Source organism: Urocampus carinirostris, chromosome 3 (genome assembly GCF_059441175.1).
Source record: "Urocampus carinirostris isolate Australia breed hairy pipefish chromosome 3, RoL_Ucar_1.0, whole genome shotgun sequence".
Taxonomy (NCBI): domain Eukaryota; kingdom Metazoa; phylum Chordata; class Actinopteri; order Syngnathiformes; family Syngnathidae; genus Urocampus; species Urocampus carinirostris.
This window is the reverse complement of record NC_142351.1, coordinates 19,436,769-19,458,666: the sequence shown is the minus strand read 5'-3', so window position 1 is coordinate 19,458,666 and position 21,898 is coordinate 19,436,769. Positions and strand designations below refer to the sequence as shown.

Below are 21,898 nucleotides of genomic sequence, written 5' to 3'. Positions count from 1 at the left end.
CACAAAGTTCTAGTAATACAAAAATATTATCAAAGTTTGAAATCTATGTAAATGAGAAGTTAATCAAAATAAAACTTAGATTTCTCAAAATATAAATGATCACAAACGCTATGGTGTGTTAGTGCTATGTATTTCCTCAAAGCACCAATTCTATATGTACTTAGTGAGAGAAATGATGCGTAATAAGTGCCCTTGACACTTTAAGTTTATGCCTGGTTTGTAACTATCAGGCACTTTTAGCTACCCCTGTTTTCTGCCTGCCACCCCCAACTAGAGCTAACGACATAGAAGAACCTCGGCATAGATTAGCTGCATAATTTCATTAGCCGCAGGGTTCAAAACTTGGTAAAACATTGTGACTTATTGTTCAAAATTAAACACAAATCACAATGGATCTGGGTTTTGCTTTCGCTGTATTTTTAGATGCACACATTTGTATGCTTGTCTGTGTAGTTGTAACACGGCACCAAGGAGAGGGCTCCCGCACCGTATGCTGGGATGTGCCCCGTTTATGTTTTAAATACGGAAATAGAACCAGCTAGAGACTGTGCCAATTCACACGGTGCACCCAATGGTCGTGAAATTACAGTAAATATTTTCCCCGTATTTTATACATTTTTTAATCATTATACCGTATAACAGTCTTTGTACTGAATACATATATTTTTTTATTGTTCTTTTTGGTCAGACCAATCTCGTCTTGCTTGTTTGGGCCCTAATCCAGATGGTCTCGGTCACTGGTAGCAGAGGACAACATCATTGTAAATTGCTAATATTGTCACGGTACAATAGCAAATGTCGATCTCAATCTTTTTTTTCGAGCATAATGCGACCCTACTACGTATAATACGGAACACTAAATTGACCGCATATGGGGAAAAAACTAATAAAGATGCTGAAATCATTGTGTTTTTTATTCAGTAAATACACTTGTTTACACAAATTATCTTTGTTTTTACGCTACATAGGCTGTCTAGCTGTGAGTAAATAGGTGCCACATTGTGTTTGTGGAGTTTATAATCGCTTAAGGTGAATTGCAATCATAAAAAGAGGTGAAAATGGCTGAGATTGAGAGGTATGAATTGTGGTTTTAGTGGTCTGCGACTGTTAAACACCACACATTTCCGTAAAATCGTGAAAAAAGCACACACACCGCAGAGAGCAACGAGTTGCAACCGAAAAAATGTACATGCTGCTGTTGCTGGAAGAAAAACTATAAATCTGTTGTCACTGTGGCAACAGAGCCAATGAGAGACAATTGACACTTTATTTGCATAACTGACATTTTTAAAATCTCTTGTTGACATTGTTGTACAATATTTGTATTTGTACTTTTTCAGTTGGAATCTCTTGCTTTTGTCTAAAAACGGTTGTTGTGGTTTTGCTGGTGATGGACCCAAGTGGGGGATGCAGGGATTGTACTTAAAAACAAAACAAAACAAGTTACCAAGTAGCCATTAAACATACCGAGCAAGGAAATGTCCAAACCAGAAACAAAAACAGAAACTGAAAAATACATGGAGCAAAGCAACAAAGAAGCCACAAACAAACCTAGCGTATTGGTGTAGGTAAAAATGACACACAGGGTCACAATGGCAGAAGAACCCAAAAATGTCAAACACGCAAACCCACCCTCAAATCATAACAGTTAAAATAAAAAATATTTTCATTCATTTTGTATACTGTACTATACTTTGTAGTTATTTTATAAAAATGAAACATTTATGGGTCCTAAAATCTTTGTGCTGTGGTTATCATAAATATAAACTAAATCGAGGGGGCGGTTCGATTGACAAATGATCTTAGCGCTTCCAAACAAAAACTATCGGTATCAGTCGATACAACCATGTGTTAACTTGGATCGAATCAATAACAAATTTCCCAGTATCGCCCACCCCTACAATAAACATCAAAGTGGAACCAGTTCATTGTCATAGCAGCAATCACAAAAGCAGCGATACTAATATTTAATACTGTGATTTACGACATCACCGAGATGAATATTACGTTTAATATTTAAAACTCAGATCGGTGATTTGGTCTGTTTGCTCGCCAATACAATACCTTAAAAAAAACACAGCATTGGCACACAAAAAAATATAATTTGTCTAAAATTTTTTTAAAAAATGCACCTACTCAATGCGTTTGAATTAAAAATGTACAATATTTTTTTCTCTTTTTTCATGTCCCAAGACCGCCCTGGACTGTCCAGCCACCAGAGTCTCACGAAATTCCATCGGAAACACTGTTTTATTTTATTTATTTTTTTTTATGTATTTTGATTTTGAAAAGCAAACGGTAAATGGTCTGCATATAAATAGCGCTTTTCAAGTCAATGAAGACCGCCCAAAGCGCTTGCTTCAGTAGAAGGGAAGTAAATTGTCTCCATCTGGTTCCTTATCTTACTATTAACATCCTTTAACTTTTTTTGTGAACATCTAAGAACATCAAATATTGTTAATTTCACTCCATTTCCAGAAAACAACTTCAGGGTTGCACAGTTGAGTATAGCAAATAAATGGCTCGGTGTGCTGGTTTGTAGTGAGCAATGTTTTTGAGTGCAGCTCAACTTTTCTCAAATCATACCTCTTCCATTTCAAACAGCTTAATTGTTCGTTACAAAAACTAAGTAGACATATAAGTGGCGTGTATCTTACTATTTGCCTGCCAACATCCACCTGAGCTCAAGCGTGTGCATGTGTGTCAATCTCAAAAAAACAGAAGTGGCAAAGGTTATCTTAGTATAGTGACAATTGCAGACGAGATAGGAAGGAAACACTTTGCTGTCATACTTCCTTTTCGTTACGGTTTTACTGTATGTATATCAGTTAAAACGTGTTCACTTCCAGTGATATTAAAAATAAAATCCCAACAGTTGCTCAAAAACATGAAGATGCACCTTAATAACAAAATTAACTTAATCTACTGAATGATTTTAAGTGTCAGTTTAAGGAGTTCTCAGATTTCGGGTGCATGTAAACCAATGATGTTTTATGAATATGTATATATACAGACGCTGCCCTACTTACGAACGAGACGATCGTTCGTAAGTTGAATTCGTTCATACAATGCTTCAGTGCTATATTTTGTATGTTTAAGGTTTATATAAATATGTTTAAGGCTTGTATAAGGAACCTGTATCGTTTTCTACAAAAAAAATAAACATTTTAATATGCTCTATAAAGGTAAATAAAGTTGAGTCTAACTGACTTTTGGAAGATGCGCTTCAAGAGGTCCTCCTCGGTGGTAAAAAGTGGCAGAAAAAAAAGTGTTCCGACTATTTTCTCAACCGCATCAAACTTTCTTATTCCACTTTCATTTCAAAATAAACTGCTCGCCTCTTTTTTACACAAACCATATTGAATGAATGCCCGAGATATTAAACAATAAAAATGTCAAAGTTCTTACCGCGCTGGAGATAGTATAAACAGTATAGAATGTTTACACACGAACTAGGAAGAGGAAGCGAAATGTTTTGTTCTGGGTGGATGCTGGGTGACCTCTCGAAGCGCCACATGCCAGTAGCGGCAAAAAGAAGCACTACAGTACTGCCCTGTACTCGGAAAAAGGTGCACACGGTACAAAATCTAACTTACAGCAATGACCGGATATTTTTTGACATCCCGAAAAAAATGTTCCTCTCTGCGGTTTTTTGTAAGTCGAATGGTCTTAAGGGGAGCGTTTGTCTATATGTATAAATAAATGATGTCATACACGAGGACTCATTGCTTATTTGTTGTGTTTTCATTATACATTACTCCTATCATATACAGTGGAACCTCGGTTCTCGACCATAATCCGTTCCAGAACTCTGTTCGAAAACCGATTTGGTGGATCACCGAAAATCGTTTTTCCCATTAAAAGTAATGTAAAATCGTTTTAATCCGTTCCAACACCCTGACTGTTTAATATGAACGTAAACATGGAGCTAACCCAGGCTAATCGTACGTTTGCGTTAGCGTAATCTTACGTACGAAAGATTACGCTAACATGAACGTGTAAAAATTAAAAAAGGATTATGAATAGGATTTCTTACCTTTGTGGTGGACGGTGGGGAGAGAAAAATCCTCAAAAGTTTTTCAACCTCTTCCAAAACTTGCGGCAGTTGCTTGCTTATAGCGCTAATTTCCTTAGCCGCATCACTCGGATTCACAGCCTCCTTATTCTTTATTATCGTACTGATACTAGATTTAGCCATGCTGTATTCACTAGCAAGATCGGAAATTCGTACTCCTCTTTCATATTTAGCTATTATGTCTTTTTTAAAGGCAATAGTTGTACGAACAACTTGTCTTTTTTCACCTGTCCTGCTCTCACCGACCTTCTTCGGAGGCATAATTAGGGGCTAAAACACCCGTACGCCGCTCAGCATCGCACCCTAGCGTACCGGCGTTAGAACTCCGATTTTTTGACCGAACAGCGAAGCAAGAATTTCTCGAAATTTTTGGTCGAACACCGATTTGTCCGAAGTGAGAGGCGTTCGAAAACCGAGGTTCCACTGTATTAGTGAATGATGGAAAATTGCTAATATTTTTTTGATGGAAGCCATTTTAACCTACTTTTGCTAAAACATATGACAAATCTTACTTTAGGGGGGCTTGAAAGATTCCAACTACTTTTATTTACTGTTTATGTAATGAGTGTGTTTATATCAATGAAATTTGTCTTTTGTGTAATTTTGAGTTTTTAAAGGGTACTCAGGCCGACGTTTTACCTGCACCCCGTGATTTTATTGTTGATAATTTTAACAGAAATCTAAAATCAGCACTTGATCACATAGCTCCACCACAAAAGACAATGCAGGATTGCTAAAATAAGGTCGTGAAAAATTATGACACAATACACAGGGAAACCTTCTTTCAACGAATCGGTTCCTACAATAAAACCCTCAAACAGGCGACAATAACCTACTTCTCAAATCTTATTTCTGGCAATAAAAGGAACATCAAATTTCTTTTATCCACCTTCAAACTAACTAAAGCGGATTTTAAAAAAGTCTGCACTGGAGCCGACAAATGCTCCAAATTGCTAAAATCAGGTCCAGCCTTTTAAGCCCATCAGAATCTTCATTGGCTGGACAATTAATTTTACCTGATGAAACACTGCAGCGTTTTTCCTTGGATGATGCAAGGACACTTGGTCGAGTTCTCTCCCAATTCAACCCAACAAACTTCCTTTTAGGACCAATTCCCACATCTCTTTTAAAGACATTTTATGGATTCTTTGAGGCACAGATTTTAAATAAAGTCAATTGCTCTCTCCAAACGGGTGTTTTGTCTGCCGCCTTTAAAATGGTGGTACTGTGGTCCCATCTGAAGAAGAACAATTTAGACTCAAGGATTTTTACAAATTACTGTCCACTGTCCAACTTGCCGTTTTCAAGCAAAGTTCTAGATAAATTGTTTTTTTTCCCCAGCTGAATTATTTTATTTTATTTATTTAGAAGACATCAGCATTTTAGAGACATTTCAGTCTGGTTTTAGGATCAATTACAATACAGAGATTCCCATTTAAAAATGTTAAACAATAGCAGGTATAATATGGATTTTATTAAAAATATAGTTCTGGTGGCACTCGATCGCAGTGCTGCCTTTGACACAGTAGATCACAAGGTTTTATGAAACAGACCCATAAACCTGCTGGGCATCTGTTTTAAACTGGTTTTGTTCCTATCTCAAATACCGGCATTTTGTAGAAGGTATGGTTGCATGTTCCTCCAAAACCATTGAAGTTACATGTGGGGTTCCCCAAGGTTTAATTTTAGGCCCAATACTTTTATATCTGTATATGCTTCCCTTTGGAGAAGTCATCAGGAGACACTGCCTCAACGTCCCTTGTTAGGCCAAAAACACCCAGCTGTACATTGCCGTATTCCCTGATGACACAAGTCCTATAGGCCCTCTTTTAAAATGCATTTCAGATATTAACTCATGAATGACATAAATTCCTACAGCTGAACCGGGACAAAACAGAGGTCTTAGTCATTGATCCTGAAATCTAACGAGAGAAACTTGTACCAAAACTACAAGTTTTTAGACCTTCAAATTGCATTTAAAAACATGGCTGTTATTTCTGACTCTGAGCTCAATTTTATTCCACCCATCGAAAATATAACTAAAATTGGATTTTATTATCTCAAAAATATAGTCTCTCTCAGGCAAACACACAGGGTACTGATGCATTCTTTCATAAATTCTTCTTAAGACTATTGTAATTCCATAGTGTGTGGTCTTCGCAAAAAGAGTACTTCTAGCTTGCAACTATTTGGAAACTCATCAGCACGGGTGCTTATGGGGACCGGGGGGAGGGATTACTCTACACCAGTTTTTAAATCACTGCGTTGGCTCCCTGGTTTCCTGTGCGTTTAAGGATCAATGTTAAGGGGATTTCACAAGTTTTTAAATGTCTTAATGGTCTTGGGCCATCCTATTTGTCTGATTCGCTTTTATTATAGCAGCCCTCGCGGTCCCTGAGGTCCTCTGGCATCGGCTTGTTGACTGTTCCTAGAGTGAGGACCAAAACCTATAGTGAAGCAGCATTCAGCCACTTTGGTCCTCACCTATGGAACAGTCTGCTGCAGGACATTAAGTTATATCAGATCAGATCAGATCAGATCATCTTTATTGTCATTCTAGTACACATGTATACAGAACGAAATGTCGATACATCTGACCCGAACAGTTTCCTTGAATGTGCAGATATAAATAAAATGTTGTATTGAGTTGGAGTATTGAGTACTAATAAATCGTATATTTTATTATCAGTGCTTTACCTGACGCCTAATTTTCTCTGCGCGGTAACAGTTTTTAAATTTGAAAAGTTGGCCGAGCTAAATCCGTAAATGAAAAGATTAACTTTCCAGAGTTGTAACCCACATAATTTTCTGTTCTAAATATATATGCAGGGATGTACTAGAGCACATTTCACTGTCTTACTGGGGGCATGTTCAAAGCTTTAGAAGCTGCCTGCCTTGTTGCGGTTTGGACTACATCAATACAGAGGGAACTTAAGCAAAACTTGCCCAACATGTCAAATGTTGCTTCTGATGCACAAAATGTGCACATGCTAAAGTAGCTCTCACCTTAGCCAAACTATGGACTGGCACATTGTATTCATACCCTACAAGCTCAGCTTACTAGTACAACTATTGTAGACTTTCAAGATTTGTTTTTTTCCCACAAAAACAACCAAAATCAGCATCATTTCAAAATGATTGTAGTTGAGATAGGCATAAATGGTGCAACCTCTGTTAGATGTACGACAAGTAATTGCTGATGTCAGCTGAATAAACACGACACACAAGCTCACTAACTGCTGACCATACCGTTTGTTTTCACAAGCGGTATGCATGTTTCTTAAAACCGCTTTATAAATGTATGTTTGGATAGTCATAATATCGTATGTAAATACACCTTTTTAACAATGCAAATATCCACGTAGGATCCTTAAGGACGTTGTAAGTTATGCCTATTTTAAACTAGAAAAGTGACTACCATCATGTGTTTTTAAAACTGCACTTATTGGGTCAATTTAAAAAACAAAGCAAAACAATCAAATCAACGAAATTTGAATTTTTGAATTTCAAATTGATTATTTCTCTATGTCATTTTTTAATAAATATGAGGGATTAGTGATTTTAATTTACTTTTTTATGGATCATTATTTATTTCTATTTCATGCTTTAAAATTGTTAAATTCAATAAATGAAAGTGTTTTATTTCCTGAAAACTTTAGTAAATAATAAAAAAGTCATTTAAATTTACAAAAGGAAAATAATTTGTCCATTAAAGGATTATATATTATTTAGATTAAAATGTATTTCGTTTTATTATGTTAAGAATTTATATATATATACACACACACACACACACACACACACACACACACACACACACAAGTATATCATTGGATTCAATACAAAGTATCAGATTTTGCGGATATAGTCCCAGTTTGGCCAGGGGTGCAACTTGTACTCCGGATATACTTATCTGTTAAGTTTTTACCACATAATTACCGGGTAAAAATGTAACATGTTATTTTCAGACTAAACCGCAAGAGGGCGTTCTAAGCCTGTGGTGATCATTTTTACATTTTCGATGTTGTGCCCCTGTGCGAAATGATCCCCCCTTAGCATATGTCACACGGACAAACGTCTCTAAAATGACTTTGTTCCAATTTTGGTGAAATGTTATAGAACATATTTAATTGGCAAAATGACACCAACTTTTCTTACCAATCAATGCACACCTTGGCTTTTATTGCAATTGACCCGTGATTCAAAACAGCCTCCAAAAATGTTTCCGCTTCATTTCTAGGATTGTACAAATTCGATGGCAACAGGAGGAAAAGGGTAACAAAAAAAGAACGAGACCACTCTGCTGCTAAAACTCACAAAAAAAACATAACGGTAATTCTTTCAAAAGGCATGTGCGACAATCTTTATATTGCACCTGTGCTGGCATACAAGCTGATAAAAACCCTGCTATAAAATGCAGGTAGATATCTTGTTGACTCAAGTCACAATTTACATCCTCACAATCAATTACATAACAAACAGGAGAGCTCACCAACGTGGATGATGGAAGCAAAAAAACAAAGACCTTCTTTGCAGTTTTGGCCAAAGCACAAAGACTTCCAACGGTCAGCATGTCTTGACTGAGCGAAGGAGGAAGGGAACCGAGTCGAGTGTTGAGAGACGGCAGACAGGAAATCGAGTCTGGGGGGTGGGAGGTGTGCCGATGATGCCGACGATTGTGACACTTCTTCTTTGGCTGTGAAATGTGATGAATCAGGCGAGACATCTGCACCTCGGCAGCTTGAGCAGCGGCCAGTCTTGACTTGTTCCGGGCTCTTTTGAAACATCTCAAGGCTAATTTTAGAGCAGCACACATGAAGAGTGGCTGAAAGTTATAGTGCATGTTTTTGGAATAAAAATTATACCCATCCTGTTGGTTCATTTAGTTTTCCGAGGTAAGACATTTTGAAAGCAACCTGTATTGTCTTGGACTCCTGAGCTGTGACATCCTGTGAGAGTTAACGGGGGCTGAACCCTAAGCAATCAACAAAAGGCGGGCACGGCCTAAGTGGAAAAACACAAGGCTGGCCTACCAAAAAATACACAGTGAACAGCTAGGCTAACAGGGAACCAACAACTAAAAGCGGCTGAAGCGACATATGTGAATCGGGCTTGGAATAGACCAATGGACACAGCAGGCTAGCCGCCCAAACAACACTATGTGTGGCTAACAGGGGCTAACTGGGACAAATCGACATAAGGCAGCTACAACGACAAACGTGAACCTGGCTGGGAATAAACAAATGAACACAGCAGGCTAGCCGGCCAACCAACACTATGTGTAGCTAACGGGGGCTAACCAGGACTGATCAACGAAAGACGATCACAGCCTTGGCAAGAAACCTGAGGCTGGCCGACTAAAACTACACAGTAAGTAGCCAGGCCAAAAGGGAAACAACAACAAAAAGCAGCTACAGCGACAGACAATGCACACAACAGGCTTGGCGGATAGCCGGGCAAATACAACGAGTGCGGCTAATGGGGGCTAACCGGGAGCAAACATAATAGGAAGCCTTCGGCAACCCCAATGCTAACGAGAGGCTATTAGGACAATATTATACCAATCGTGCCAAATACAGCAATACACACAAACAAAAAGGCTCAATCGCTCACCTAAAAGGAGTCAAAGGCAAAGAAGGAACGCACGCCGTAATGGCGGCAGGTAAACTCATCCCATGCAGCTTTTGGAGGTCGAAGCAGTCAACTCTGCTTAAACAGTCACAAGGGCACCAGCGACGGGATAAGCAAAGTTCTTTTTCCTCTAAGCAGAAATAAGCTGTATGCAATTGCTGTTCACTGAAATCACCGTCTGTTTCTGAGCTGCCTCACATGTTATGGAAGCGGGAAAGTGATGTGTTCCCTCAATGACAAACAAGCTAGATGGGTAAACTTTGACACAAAATTTCTCAAGTCCCCCAGCGGGTGGAATATTTTGCAACATATAGGCATGATTGTGGGGAGGAACAATACGTTTTGTCCCAAATTGAAAAAACAAAAACAAAAAACAACTGTTTTTGTGAATACTTTTAAAAAGACCACATGGAAAAGAGTCCAACAACATACAGTACGGTCTGGTGGGGTTCAGGACAGTACAGTTTGCAGGCAGGTAAGAGTGCAGCAGAGTAGATGGCTAGGTTCACAGGTCGTGTCTGTGCAGGAAAAATCCCATTACCCTACAGTGTGAACCGAGCCTAGGAGTCACAGGAAGAGGCATACAAGTTGCATTTAGTTGGAAAAAAATGGTAATTGAGCATTAAAGGGATTATAAAAGACCCTTTATTTTTCAATTTGGCACAGAACCTGTAGTGTTACTCCCCACAATAATGCAGATATGTTCCAAAATATTTTTACACTAATCCTTCTCATACCCCAACCATATCTTCATTATAAAGTGAATTCACATGTTAAGAAAAGACTTGTATAAAGTATCCTTTAAATTGCAAATTAATGATAAAAGTATAATCTTCCACAAAAATAAATAAATAAATTAATTCCCCTTCTCAACACGATTTTAATCACTGTAAATTAAGCAAATCATGTTTGAAAATAAAATTAATATCTGTTTTTTTGTCAAAAATCTGAAGAAAAAAAATAGAAAGAAATAAAAAACAGTGCACAAAACGAGTATATACAGTATATATATTACATATACATAGAGTATTGTTAAGTGCATGCATACCATGCACATTCAATTCCAACATTCCATATAGTGGTTTATGTTTATGTTTTTCCCCAAAGCCATTTTGTTCCAGGAAGTCTTACAGTCTTTAACCACATCTTATCTAATTATTTCACTTCATTACGAGCACGCATTAGCCCTGCCTATATTAGCATTCTTGAAATCCTTACAATTACTGTATGTTGTCTTGAGCCATTTATCATATTTCAGCACCGCAAATGGAAACCATTGACGAAAACAGTTGATGCATGTTTGATTTTTCCTTGTTTCACTTTGTAAAAGCAGCCAATGTGGTAAAATTGGCATGATCTGTGAGCACTACTGCTGTGATTTTGACGCATTTGTTTGTACATTGAAAAAGCATCGCTTTTTCTGGCAATCATACATATAATTCCAAGGAATTTTCTTTTTTTTGTTTCTGAAGGGGGAAAATAGACAATAGGGAGATGTGAGTATATTATTGCAGCATTTTGTGGTCACTGTTTTTGGTGTTGATGTTTGTGTATTTTACTTCAATTTGTTAAGCAGCAAAGAGCTCCTTAAAAATGTGTACATACAGTATGGATTAATTATGACTTGGAAAACAAGGGCAGGTGTTACAGAAAAGTGCAAAAAAGCTTTTAAAAAGAGAGAAAATGTTTACCAGCATGTCGGTCATGTCGTGAGGGCGTCCGTTGGGACAGCGTGAGAGTTGTCAGCGATGTTAGCAGGCCGGGCACATGCATGTCATCCCCCCTTTGGTCTCCAACCTCTTCTTCAGAAATCCACACCCAAGCACAGCACACACAATGCAGGTATTTCAAAGTAAGGAAGTAACATTGTAGGCTAACAAAATTGTAAGGATGTTAGTTGACAAAAATGGTACCCATAAAAAACATGCACACAAACAAAAAAGAAAGGGCAAAGTCACGAGTTAGCAAAATCATCTATGTTTGTCAAAATAATGTTTTGCAACTCATGCATTCAAACGGTTAAGTTAAGAAGTTAAGCAATGATAATACTCTATTTGTTTCTAAATGTTATCAGTCCACAGCATCTCGTTCTGAAATGATGCTGACTTGCCCAAATGTGCTCTAACAAAATTCAAGTAACCTCATTAAAAAATAAACTGAGTTATTTGGATGGGTTATAAGGGGGGTATGCATGGTGAAAGATGAACACAGCACTCCAAAACAAACATTTGCTACCCGCAGTAAGATTTTGTGGTGGTTCCATCATGCTAGATGGCCAGTGCCGCTAATGTCAATTTTGGCCAAAAGTCGCATAGATTCCAGTCAGTTTCAGCAGATACCTCCTAACAATGTTTAAGAATCAGTGACAAAGTTGATGTTGCACCGAGGTTGGATATTTCAACAAGACAACAACCTTAAACGCTGCTAAAATTCTACCAAGGCAGTCACGCAGATCAACAAGTACAATGTTCTGGAATGGCCATCTCAGAACCTAGACCTGGATGTTCTTGAGAATCTGTGGTTTAATAAAAGCAGGCTCTTAACTCCTAATAAACCATCAAACCTGGCTGAACTAGAGATGATTTGTAAAGAGTGGTCAAAAATGCCTTCAACCAGAACCCAGACCTATATTAGAGGCATCCGGACCTGAAGTATGTCAATGCCTGCATTGTCCAGCCGGCAGAGATGGGAAGCTGCGTCATTGCTGTTATGGACTTTTTGGACTAGTTTGCAGGCTAGAGGCGTCGTTGCTGTCATGCAATTTCCGGACAAACTTCAACATGTTACCTAGTGTTCTCTTTTATTGATGTTTATTGATGTTTGTGTACTGTAATTCAATGCTAAATCTATTCTGCCCAGGTCATCCTGGAAGGGGGATTACCACTTGTGAGGCCCCTTCTCAAGGTTTTGTTTTTCCTCACGCTGAGGTTTTGAGATTTTCCTTGCCCGCATGTTGGTTTAAGATCAGGCGATGGTGTAATTGTAATCCTGTGCAGTTCTTTGAGACTTTTTTGTGATTAAGGGCTATACAAATAAATGTAACTTGACTTTACTAGAGGCTATAGTAAGCGGTTCAAGGCTTTTACATCTGCAAAAGGAGGCTCTGCTAAGGATTTTTCTGTTGGGGTGCCCAAAAGTAGGCAGCTGCCTACTTTTGTTTAAGTAACTATTGCACAATTTGTATATCCGATGTACTTAATTTTACTTCTAAAATATCACTGCATCTGCTTTGAGAAATATTTAATAGAACTTGCTGAGCCGAACAACCAAAGATTTATAAAGAATAATCTTAAAGCCCCAGTGTGTAATATTTGACATGAACAAAAACCAGTAACACAGAGTTGACAGACAAAAATGGTGGCAACCTTAGGTAAGGATTCCACTATATCAAAGAAATACAATTTTTTTTCGACCTATGATTTTTTTTTTACATATGCATTGGTAGGATAGTTCAGGTTTTTAGCTTATTTTTTTTTTTTTTTTTACTGAATAAAAGTTTTTTTGTAACACTAGGAGGCATGGCATATTACACACTGTCCCTTTATTAATTAGAAGGGGTGCCCAAACCATTTAATACGACTATACTACATATATTTACATAAATATTTTTAGATATAATTTAGTTTTAAGGAGCTTAGCAAGGTGTATTTATTTGTTGAAAAAATTATAGTACAGTATTCATTAGCTGTAATTTGATTTTTATATTTGTTAAACTGCGATCTCGGATACTCATTAGTTAATTAGAATGCAGAACACAATGCAAAGCCGAGAAGCACCCAGACTGTGAAATGTAAAGCATGTCACAGCGAGGGATGGGAAGAGAAGGGTCACAATCACTTCAGTTTCTTGATGTTATTAGAGAGGGATATAAGGAGACAATGAATCTGTGAGTTTATTTCTGGCTGGATTAATTTGTTAACATGCAAGACACCTTGTTACAAATAGGAAAATATAATTGGACCTTAATAAAATTCAAAACTATCTTACCCTATGTCACTCTTTTCGTGTACTGTTTCTTTGTGAATATGTGATGTTTCAATGTAGGAACATGCTGGTTTATAGTCAGGTGCGGCTTCTGCATGTACATAATTTTTTTTTTTTTCTCCCTTTAAAAATGTACTGGGTGCGGCTTACAATCGGGTGCACATTTTACGGTTAATGAAGGTTTACTTAAAGATTGCTACGTCTGTGAGAAGTACCCGACCCATTTCTTCTAAGGCGGCACACAGAAAGCATTAGCAATACAAGAGCCTATTCATTTTTTTGACTGTAATTTACCAAGCACACCATACTTTTATTCATGTGTGCATGTGGGACAGTGAATTCAAACTTAACTCCTTTGTTTAATCTGTCACCTGTTATAACAAATTTAAGTATCATGGTTAGAAAGCTATAATTTTGAAAAGTGTTTGTTGTGGTTATAGTTTATACGTGGATATGATTTCTTTTGGGATTACTTCATTCAAAAAACAAGTGAACATTTCAAGAGAAGACTAGCTTGAGGATGCAGTGTCATCTTTCCTGTGACGACATCCTTCACCTTGCTTGGAATTTCAGCCAAAGCGACGTGCACGCAGAAAGCAGGAGATCGAGATTAGCAGAAAAATTGTCATCTGTCTAGTCCATTTGTTTACGTAATGAAGCAAACAATGTGGGAAGATATCATTGTGTACATTAATATGAATTTTAAGTAAATGTCCCTGTCCTAAATTAGAAAATTGGCTTAAACAACTTTATTGGCTCAGAAAAATAACAAATCTGTTTTTACATACTTCTGCCAGTGAGATATTTGAGATATTGCATTTGTTTTTGTTTTTGTCATAGAGCAGTGAGCACAAAAGGCATTTCAAAACTTTAACTCCGGTAAGTGGCTTTTTTATAACGTCAGTGCGTGCTTCAGTTGTGACACATAAAATACGCATGCATTGTCTCAATACTCTTGGTGCAACACTTTTGTCTATTCCAGCTGTAATCAGATGCGTGACGGTGAGCTATTTGGGACCTACCCCTTTTCTGAGTCAGGTCCTGTTGATGCAGAATAGACGGTGTATCAAAGCACTGTATTTCAACTGATAAAGACAACCTTTAAATGGGGCACTCATGAACGATAAGTCTGACACACCCAACTGAAGCATTCTATAATTGTAAAAAGAATAAAATGCAAAAGTCACACTTAACAACTCATAATTGTGCAAAACCTTGCACTTCATAACCACAGTAAGGCTGTGACTAACGACTATTTTATTAGTCAACTAGTTACCGACTTCTGAAACGATTAGTCGAATAATGGGGTAACTATTAATATTTCCTTACATTTAGCATGAAGTCGATTTATTCAGTGGAAAATTATAATAAACACAAGTAAAATGGGTACATTAAGAATACATTAAACATATTGTAAATCAGTAAAAAAAATAAATACAAATGGCCTATCTAAAACCAACTAGGCACAGTCCTCAATCACTAGAGATATAAAATCCATAAATAAACCAGCGCCCACATTTAGGAACAAGGAAATAAATAATACTTTTTAATCAAGTAAACATTTTCTTTTACAGCAAACCATGAACAGGCATATTAGCAGCAGTAGAACAGTAAATAAAAATAAAATGTGCTTTTTGTAAAGTAGTATTCAGTAGTCATCTGCAAATTATGTAACAAAAATACCCAATGATTCTCAACAGTTTGGAATCAAATGGTTTTAACGGAAGTCGTTCTTAACTTGTCAACAACTGACATTTGTTCTTCAGACTAAATGCATTTAATTTCAAATAAGGCACAGTCTGGCATAACGCTCAAGTTGTTTTTTTTAAAGGAAAGTACAGTATACGCGCATAAAATGTACAATGCAGGTCATCAAAACCGTATTAGCTTGAATGTTATTTGAATCTTATTGAGGCGAGTCAGTCTCTGTTTCGTTCAACTGTCCGATGTGCTCTTTAAATGTATGTGTCACCCGACCTACCGCCATGACATGCAAGGTCTTCTTTCTAAACTACGCAAGTAGTCTTTCTATTTGACGTATTCAGGCTAAAACGCTCCCAGACTTTACAATTTTTTTGTACACATACGTGATGTTGACGCTGCTAATTCTGTATGTTTGCGTAACCGCTCGAGACGATATTGCATATGTGCGAGAGAGCAGGGATCAAATTCATGTAAAGTTGCTTTTGTTGGCAAAACGAATCTGCCGTCAATATTCGACAATGGAACACATTGTCAACTATTTCCGTTTTCGATTTTGGTCGACAACATCGGCTAATCGTTGCAGCCTTTAACCACAGCAATTAATAATTTTTGTAATAAAGATTAAGGTTGGATATGGAAGTATGTCTTTAACTAGTTGTATGCTTTGAAAAAAAAAACGCGCTTTTGACAGATAACATTTCATCATCTTCATGTCTATTTTCCTGCTGTTAGGCATATTGGTGAAGCCTTTACTTTTTCAAAAAATTGGGAACTTTTAACATTTATTGCTCATGGCTGCACCCACTCTACAAAAGTGCAAGTGTTTGCCTGCAGGGCACAAGGTGCCCAAGCTTTTTTTAAGGCCATACTTTTACGCCTCGGGCCAGCACTTATCAAGGTTTACCTTCAAGAAATGCTTGTTCCCAATGTTGTAAGACCGAAATCTTAATCATGCGCACAGACACGCCTCCTTCTACTCCACCGCAACAAATAGCTGAGGACAGACGCGACAAAGTTAAAAAAATTCCAGAAAGCTGCTATTACTAGTGACCTTAAGATATCCCATTAAAATTTATTTTGGGGAAAAAATATGACACGAAAAAGTCTAATTCAGTAAAAAAACAAAGATAATATTGATTTGAATAATGAGCAAAAACACACCAACTACCATTTGAATGTTATTTTTTAACTCTCGCAGGTCGATAATTTGGCTTAACATTTACTTAACATGAGCCCCACTTAAAGGGAGCCGACATTATAATCAGTTATCTTGCTGCTAGGAGTGCCCAAAAAACTCAAAAAGGCTGGGGAAAGATGAGAAGTAAAATGGTACGTTTTGGTCATTTTGAGTCTCTGTAGTTTGCATTCTTTCTTGTGCTTTTTAGCACTTGTTTTCGGTAGCACTAAAATACAGCAACGATTAGAAGTCAAATAAGACACTATCCCTTTCATGTATACAGTGCTCAGATAGCATGTCTACATTCCCTGCATTTGCTATCTGTATTTTTTATTTAAAAGCAAAGTTTCAGTGCGAAAAACATGTGCATTAAAATGTGCATTATTGAAATATATGCTTTAAAACTGATATATTATGAACTGTTGAGGTAATTATTATTCATTTATAGGAAAGATATCAGCTGCATTATTTTAAATCATCCTATAACTTGAGTGATGCCCCTATCCCTGTGTTTTCAGTTGCAATTTAAAATGAGATTTATAAGATTGTAGAACATGCAAACTCTGCACAGGAAGGATGGATTGAACCCATGACCTCAGAAGTGTGCCACACACGCACTAACCACCGTGCTTCCCTGTGATTATTGTAATTAATATACCTATTGAGATCTGACCTATGTAATAAGTATATCCATGAGATTTTGTTATATTAGACACAAGAGAAGATGATTTGTAAAATGTATTTAATAGGGAAGATAAAGGGGTAGGGAAAATAAGCATCTGCTTCTGACTACCCCCTTTCGAACATGTTATGTGACATTATTTTGTTGTTGACTCATTGTTTTTGTCCTGTTTTTATTTTAATGTCCGAAATAAAGTTTTCATTCATTCACAATAAAAGGCTGCCGTCTTCTATGATGAGCCAATTAATTACACAACACTTTTTATTGCTTTCTTTTGCTACGGGTTTTATAACGGGAACCCCTAAGATGTCTACTTATTTATGAATAAAAAAATAATAGGTACATATGCTGCAGATATACGAATAAAAAAACTGGAAACTAGAGTAGGGCAGATGGAAGGAATACAAAATTAAAGTAGAAAAAGGAAGAGACAGATGTGGCAAGAGGCGGAAAAAAGGCCGACAACACTTGTGGAAATAAAGGAAGAACTGAGTGAGTGACAGCCATGATACAGATGGAATCAGGAAGAGGACGTGTGTCTTACTAACAGGAAGCAGAAAAAAAGAAGAATAGGTGATAATTAGTCTGAAGAGTGTTTCCACTTTAAGTTCAAACCAAGACAAAAAACGCTCACAGACAGTTTCTCTTCCAGGGCCATCACAACATTCAAGAAGCGAGAGAGTGAACAAAATATATTTTTCCAGTTGTATAGAAAATGGGTATTTATATCTTATTTAGCGACTTATTTGGCAATTTTGTTGCTGCTATTGCACTACTTTTCGTTGCACTGCCAATACGATGCTTTTTCTTTTATTGCGCTATTATTACGTGGGGCATTCTCAAAACACTACCTTATAAAGATTTTACCTATTTATCCTAAAATCCTTTTTTTAATCACTTTTTTCCCATTTTAAGTCTTTAATACGTGTTTATCTTATCTGATCTCGTTGCAAACAATGTTCACAATGTTGTTGTCAATGACTATAAAGGTATTGTTATTCTTAACGGGCAGTGTGGTAGTATGGCTCATTTTATTTCTAGTTCTGACAAATCTTGAATTATCTTCATGCAGAATAATGCAAAGCATTTAAAAAACAGATGGCCTAAAAACATCCGATTAGATTCTCGGAAGCGTTGTAGCATAAAATCACTGGATTAACAAATAATTTCAAGATTATATTTATCTCAATTCAGTAAGAAGTAACAGTTTATTATCCAATTTGTTGTCATCTGCTGACAGTTAATTAGATAGGCTAAAGTGATCAAATAAATTGCAGAGAAGCAAGCCACTAAATTTTTTTTGTCAAATGTGATCTCGCATGGAGGTGTGTAGAGATTTTCACGGATTAACAAAACATCCAATTAGGTGTGAAGCTGTGCAACTTTTCAAATCAGATGGCAGCAGTATTAATAAAGGTAAATCCGGCAATACGGATTTAATTTATCACTGTTAAAATATTTACGCTTATCTCATGAATAAAGTCGGGTAAATTAGTTGATTTGCAAGATTTTTTCTATTATTATGTAGGATTGTTGAGGATCCCTTCTTGTCACTGAAATACACATTGAGAATCAATCAGTGTTTTCTGGTGAATCGTTTTGTTTTAAGAAGGAAACAATAATTCAGAAATTAATTTGAATGGCCTTGATTATTTGGATCACAATAACATATTATGTCGTCATTTTTAATCATTTTTATGGCAGGACTCGTCCCTGTTCCCTGCTTACAGGAGGGGTATACTCCATGTGAGGAGTCTGCATTTTCTCCCAAAACCTGAGTTTTTTTCTCCAGAGGTTCAAATCTTCACTCATGTCCCAAAAACATCATTGTCAGGTCCAAATTGGCCATATGTATGAATGAGTGGGTGAATTACTGTCTGTCTGTGTACCCTGTGACTGTCTGGCAACCAGTTTCGGGTGTCTGCTACCCACTACCCAAAGACAGCTGGGATGGGTATCAGCAGGCCTGCGACCCTCGTGAGGATAAGTGTCTGGGACATGAATGAATCAATACACTATGTGAAACTGAAATAGAAAGGCTCCGAGTAAACACCCTCTATCTAAACAGTGAATGTATTCATTTTCCTAATTAACTGGTCTAAACTAATCATCAATGAATCTGTAGGATCATTATGATCATTACTATTATTATTGTTGTTATTATCAATAAAATTATTTAAGTGGTATTCTAAAAAAATCTAAGATTAAACTTGTGTTCATTCAAACTCTCCCCAGATTAAATTCTTTTTGACGGATTGGTTTCTATCAGTGTTGGGAGTAAAACATTTCAAAAGGAATGCGTTTCTGGGACACAATTACTTTTCTAGGTAACAAGTACAGTAATGTGTTATCAATAAAACTTTTTAACTCAAATGTCATTACAACATGTGTTACTCCTCTACTTTTTAAAAGCAGATTGTGAATCACAAGCGTGCAATTTGACAGTTTCTCCTTCGCACATGAAGTCACTCACAACCCTCCTACAGCCACTAGCACAACGCTGAATACAACAAATGAACATGGCTGGGATGTTTATGTCAAACTACAAAATAAAACTGAATACAGTTACAGTGGCAACTATAAAATAAAATATTGAAATTGTGGGGTCAGTTTATTTCGTTGTGCATTACCCAGCGAATAGTAGGAAGTGGGTGGGGAGGTTGCATGGAATAACAATATCCTTGAGACAAACAAGAGCACACAATTTATGGTAACAGAGTGCTGAATTTTGGTTTGTTTTGTAAAATTATTTTTGCGATACACCAAGCCCAAAAAAAACAACATCTTGGACATTACACAGAAATATTCCAGAGGTTTGAAGACATAAGGCAAAATAGATATGGAGTGTCTCGCCTGCTAGTTTGCAAGCTCTCATGATTGCACAAGCCAAGATATACAAAGGCTTCCCTGCTCCTACAGGTTGGTGTACCCTGCTCATGTTTTCTCTGATTTCTTATAAGATGTGGCTAGTTTTACTCACAGTACAGTTCTGGTGTCATGGGTTCATATCCAGCTACCAGCCTTCCTGGGCAGAGTTTGAATGTTCTTCCTGTGCTTGCGTAAATTTTCTCTGGGCACTCCGGTTGCCTCCCACATTCCAAAAACATGCATGTTAAGTTAATTTGCCGTTTAGAATTGTCCCTAGGTGTTAATGAACAAACAGCAAAGAATTGAGAAGCATCCCTATAAAGTTAGGAAATGACACCCAATCGGTACTTTTTTGTTTTGGTGTCACAATGAGAAATAACTAATTTAGCTTGTACAATCTAACTTTGCAGAGATAGCAGGCCTTAAATGGTAAATGGTTAATAGTTAATACTTCGTTTGTAGTGTCACATCAAAACTCCGTCACCAACATCCTGTAACTGAACAGTGGCAACATGACATTAACATGACGGTATCAGTAAAATAAAAACCTTTGAAAATGTTATATTGGAATGATTATACTCTCGGAAACCCTAGTTAGGATAAGCGGTGCAGAAATTTTATGGATGGATGATGAAACTGTAGACATAAACATGTTTACATATTTACCCTTTAATTATGTTGACCTGATTAAGTAGGAAGATTTTTTTTTTCAAACAAAAATACTAAAGTGCAAATGCCTCTTGTCACCACATTGAGATTTCACTCAATCAAGCACAAAATTTCAATTTAAAATTACATTGGAAGCTATGGCAACTATTTTGCTCTCCAATATAACAAGAGCTGTCAACAGTGTCACTGTATTTATAGTCAAACGCGAAGCCTAACTAATTAAATGTAATGTGATGCTCCATAACAAGTCTTGTCAGAATTGTTTGAGGTCATTTCAGATTTTCCATGTTTTGTTCTCCATTTTAATTTGCAAACACAAAAGAGAAAATATCAGTTCTTTCTGACAAACCTGGACTTGGATTTTCATACTTGCCCTCTCAAAGCTAACCTTTTAAAAGAGACAATGATTTTTGGGTAACGTATTATTTTAAGTACAAGTCTGGTTGGATATTTTTGGATTTTATGTTCACATTTCAGTATTACTTATTCAGAAAACTGTGCAGTAAACAAATGTTGAAGCTCTGACCTAAATGTCAAAATTGATCAAACAAGTCAAGATTACTAAAATAAATTCATTATTTAGGGAAATTGGCATGTGAAACCATCAAACCAGTTTGTTGACAACTAGACCAAATATTTACAAGGTAGCATTATTAAAAAAGTTTCCATGCTGTCATTAATACTGCTACAACATTGCATTGAAGCAAAGGCTTTAATTCGAAACAAATTGATTGCACTGACATGTCACAAGTACAAGGCACACAAATTCAGGTGTATTGAAAATACCGATTCAAAATAATATTACAGAGCAAAACTAATTTCCAGATGGTATTTTTAATACACCTTATTTGGACCATTTCCTCGCAAGCCAAGGAACAACGTGTTTGTATTTTGTTTCATTTTAAATCTTTTTTATACGTCAATCACCTCTGGAACAATATTGAGTACTTTCAGGTAGTATTGTTTTCTTGAACTCTGCTGGTATTGTTTGCTATCGTTCTCTCAAGCACATACTCGACTTCTGGAGGACAAGCACAAACCCATCAGCACTTTTCAATGGAGAGCGCAAAGAGAGTCCACTCCTTAAGACTCCTAAAAGTACGTATAT

The 21,898-nt window shown here is 36.8% G+C and overlaps 1 protein-coding gene across 3 annotated transcripts in view; it reads right to left on the bottom strand.

Annotated features, from left to right (window-relative positions):
• rgs19 (regulator of G protein signaling 19) overlaps positions 1 to 21,898 on the bottom strand; it is a 43,608-nt gene that overhangs the window by 16,025 nt on the left and 5,685 nt on the right. The window contains exons 2-3 of one of the 3 annotated variants that reach the window (XM_088330936.1): positions 11,398 to 11,508; positions 8,568 to 8,869 (exon numbers count right to left, since the gene is read on the bottom strand). The exons of 1 other annotated variant lie outside the window; for it this stretch is intronic. In XM_088330936.1, coding sequence (XP_088187062.1) covers positions 8,568 to 8,869; positions 11,398 to 11,479 — 384 coding nt within the window. In that variant the 5' untranslated portion in view covers positions 11,480 to 11,508. The remainder of the gene's footprint in view (positions 1 to 8,567; positions 8,870 to 11,397; positions 11,509 to 21,898) is intronic. One more of the 3 variants, XM_088330938.1, reaches the window with a different exon arrangement.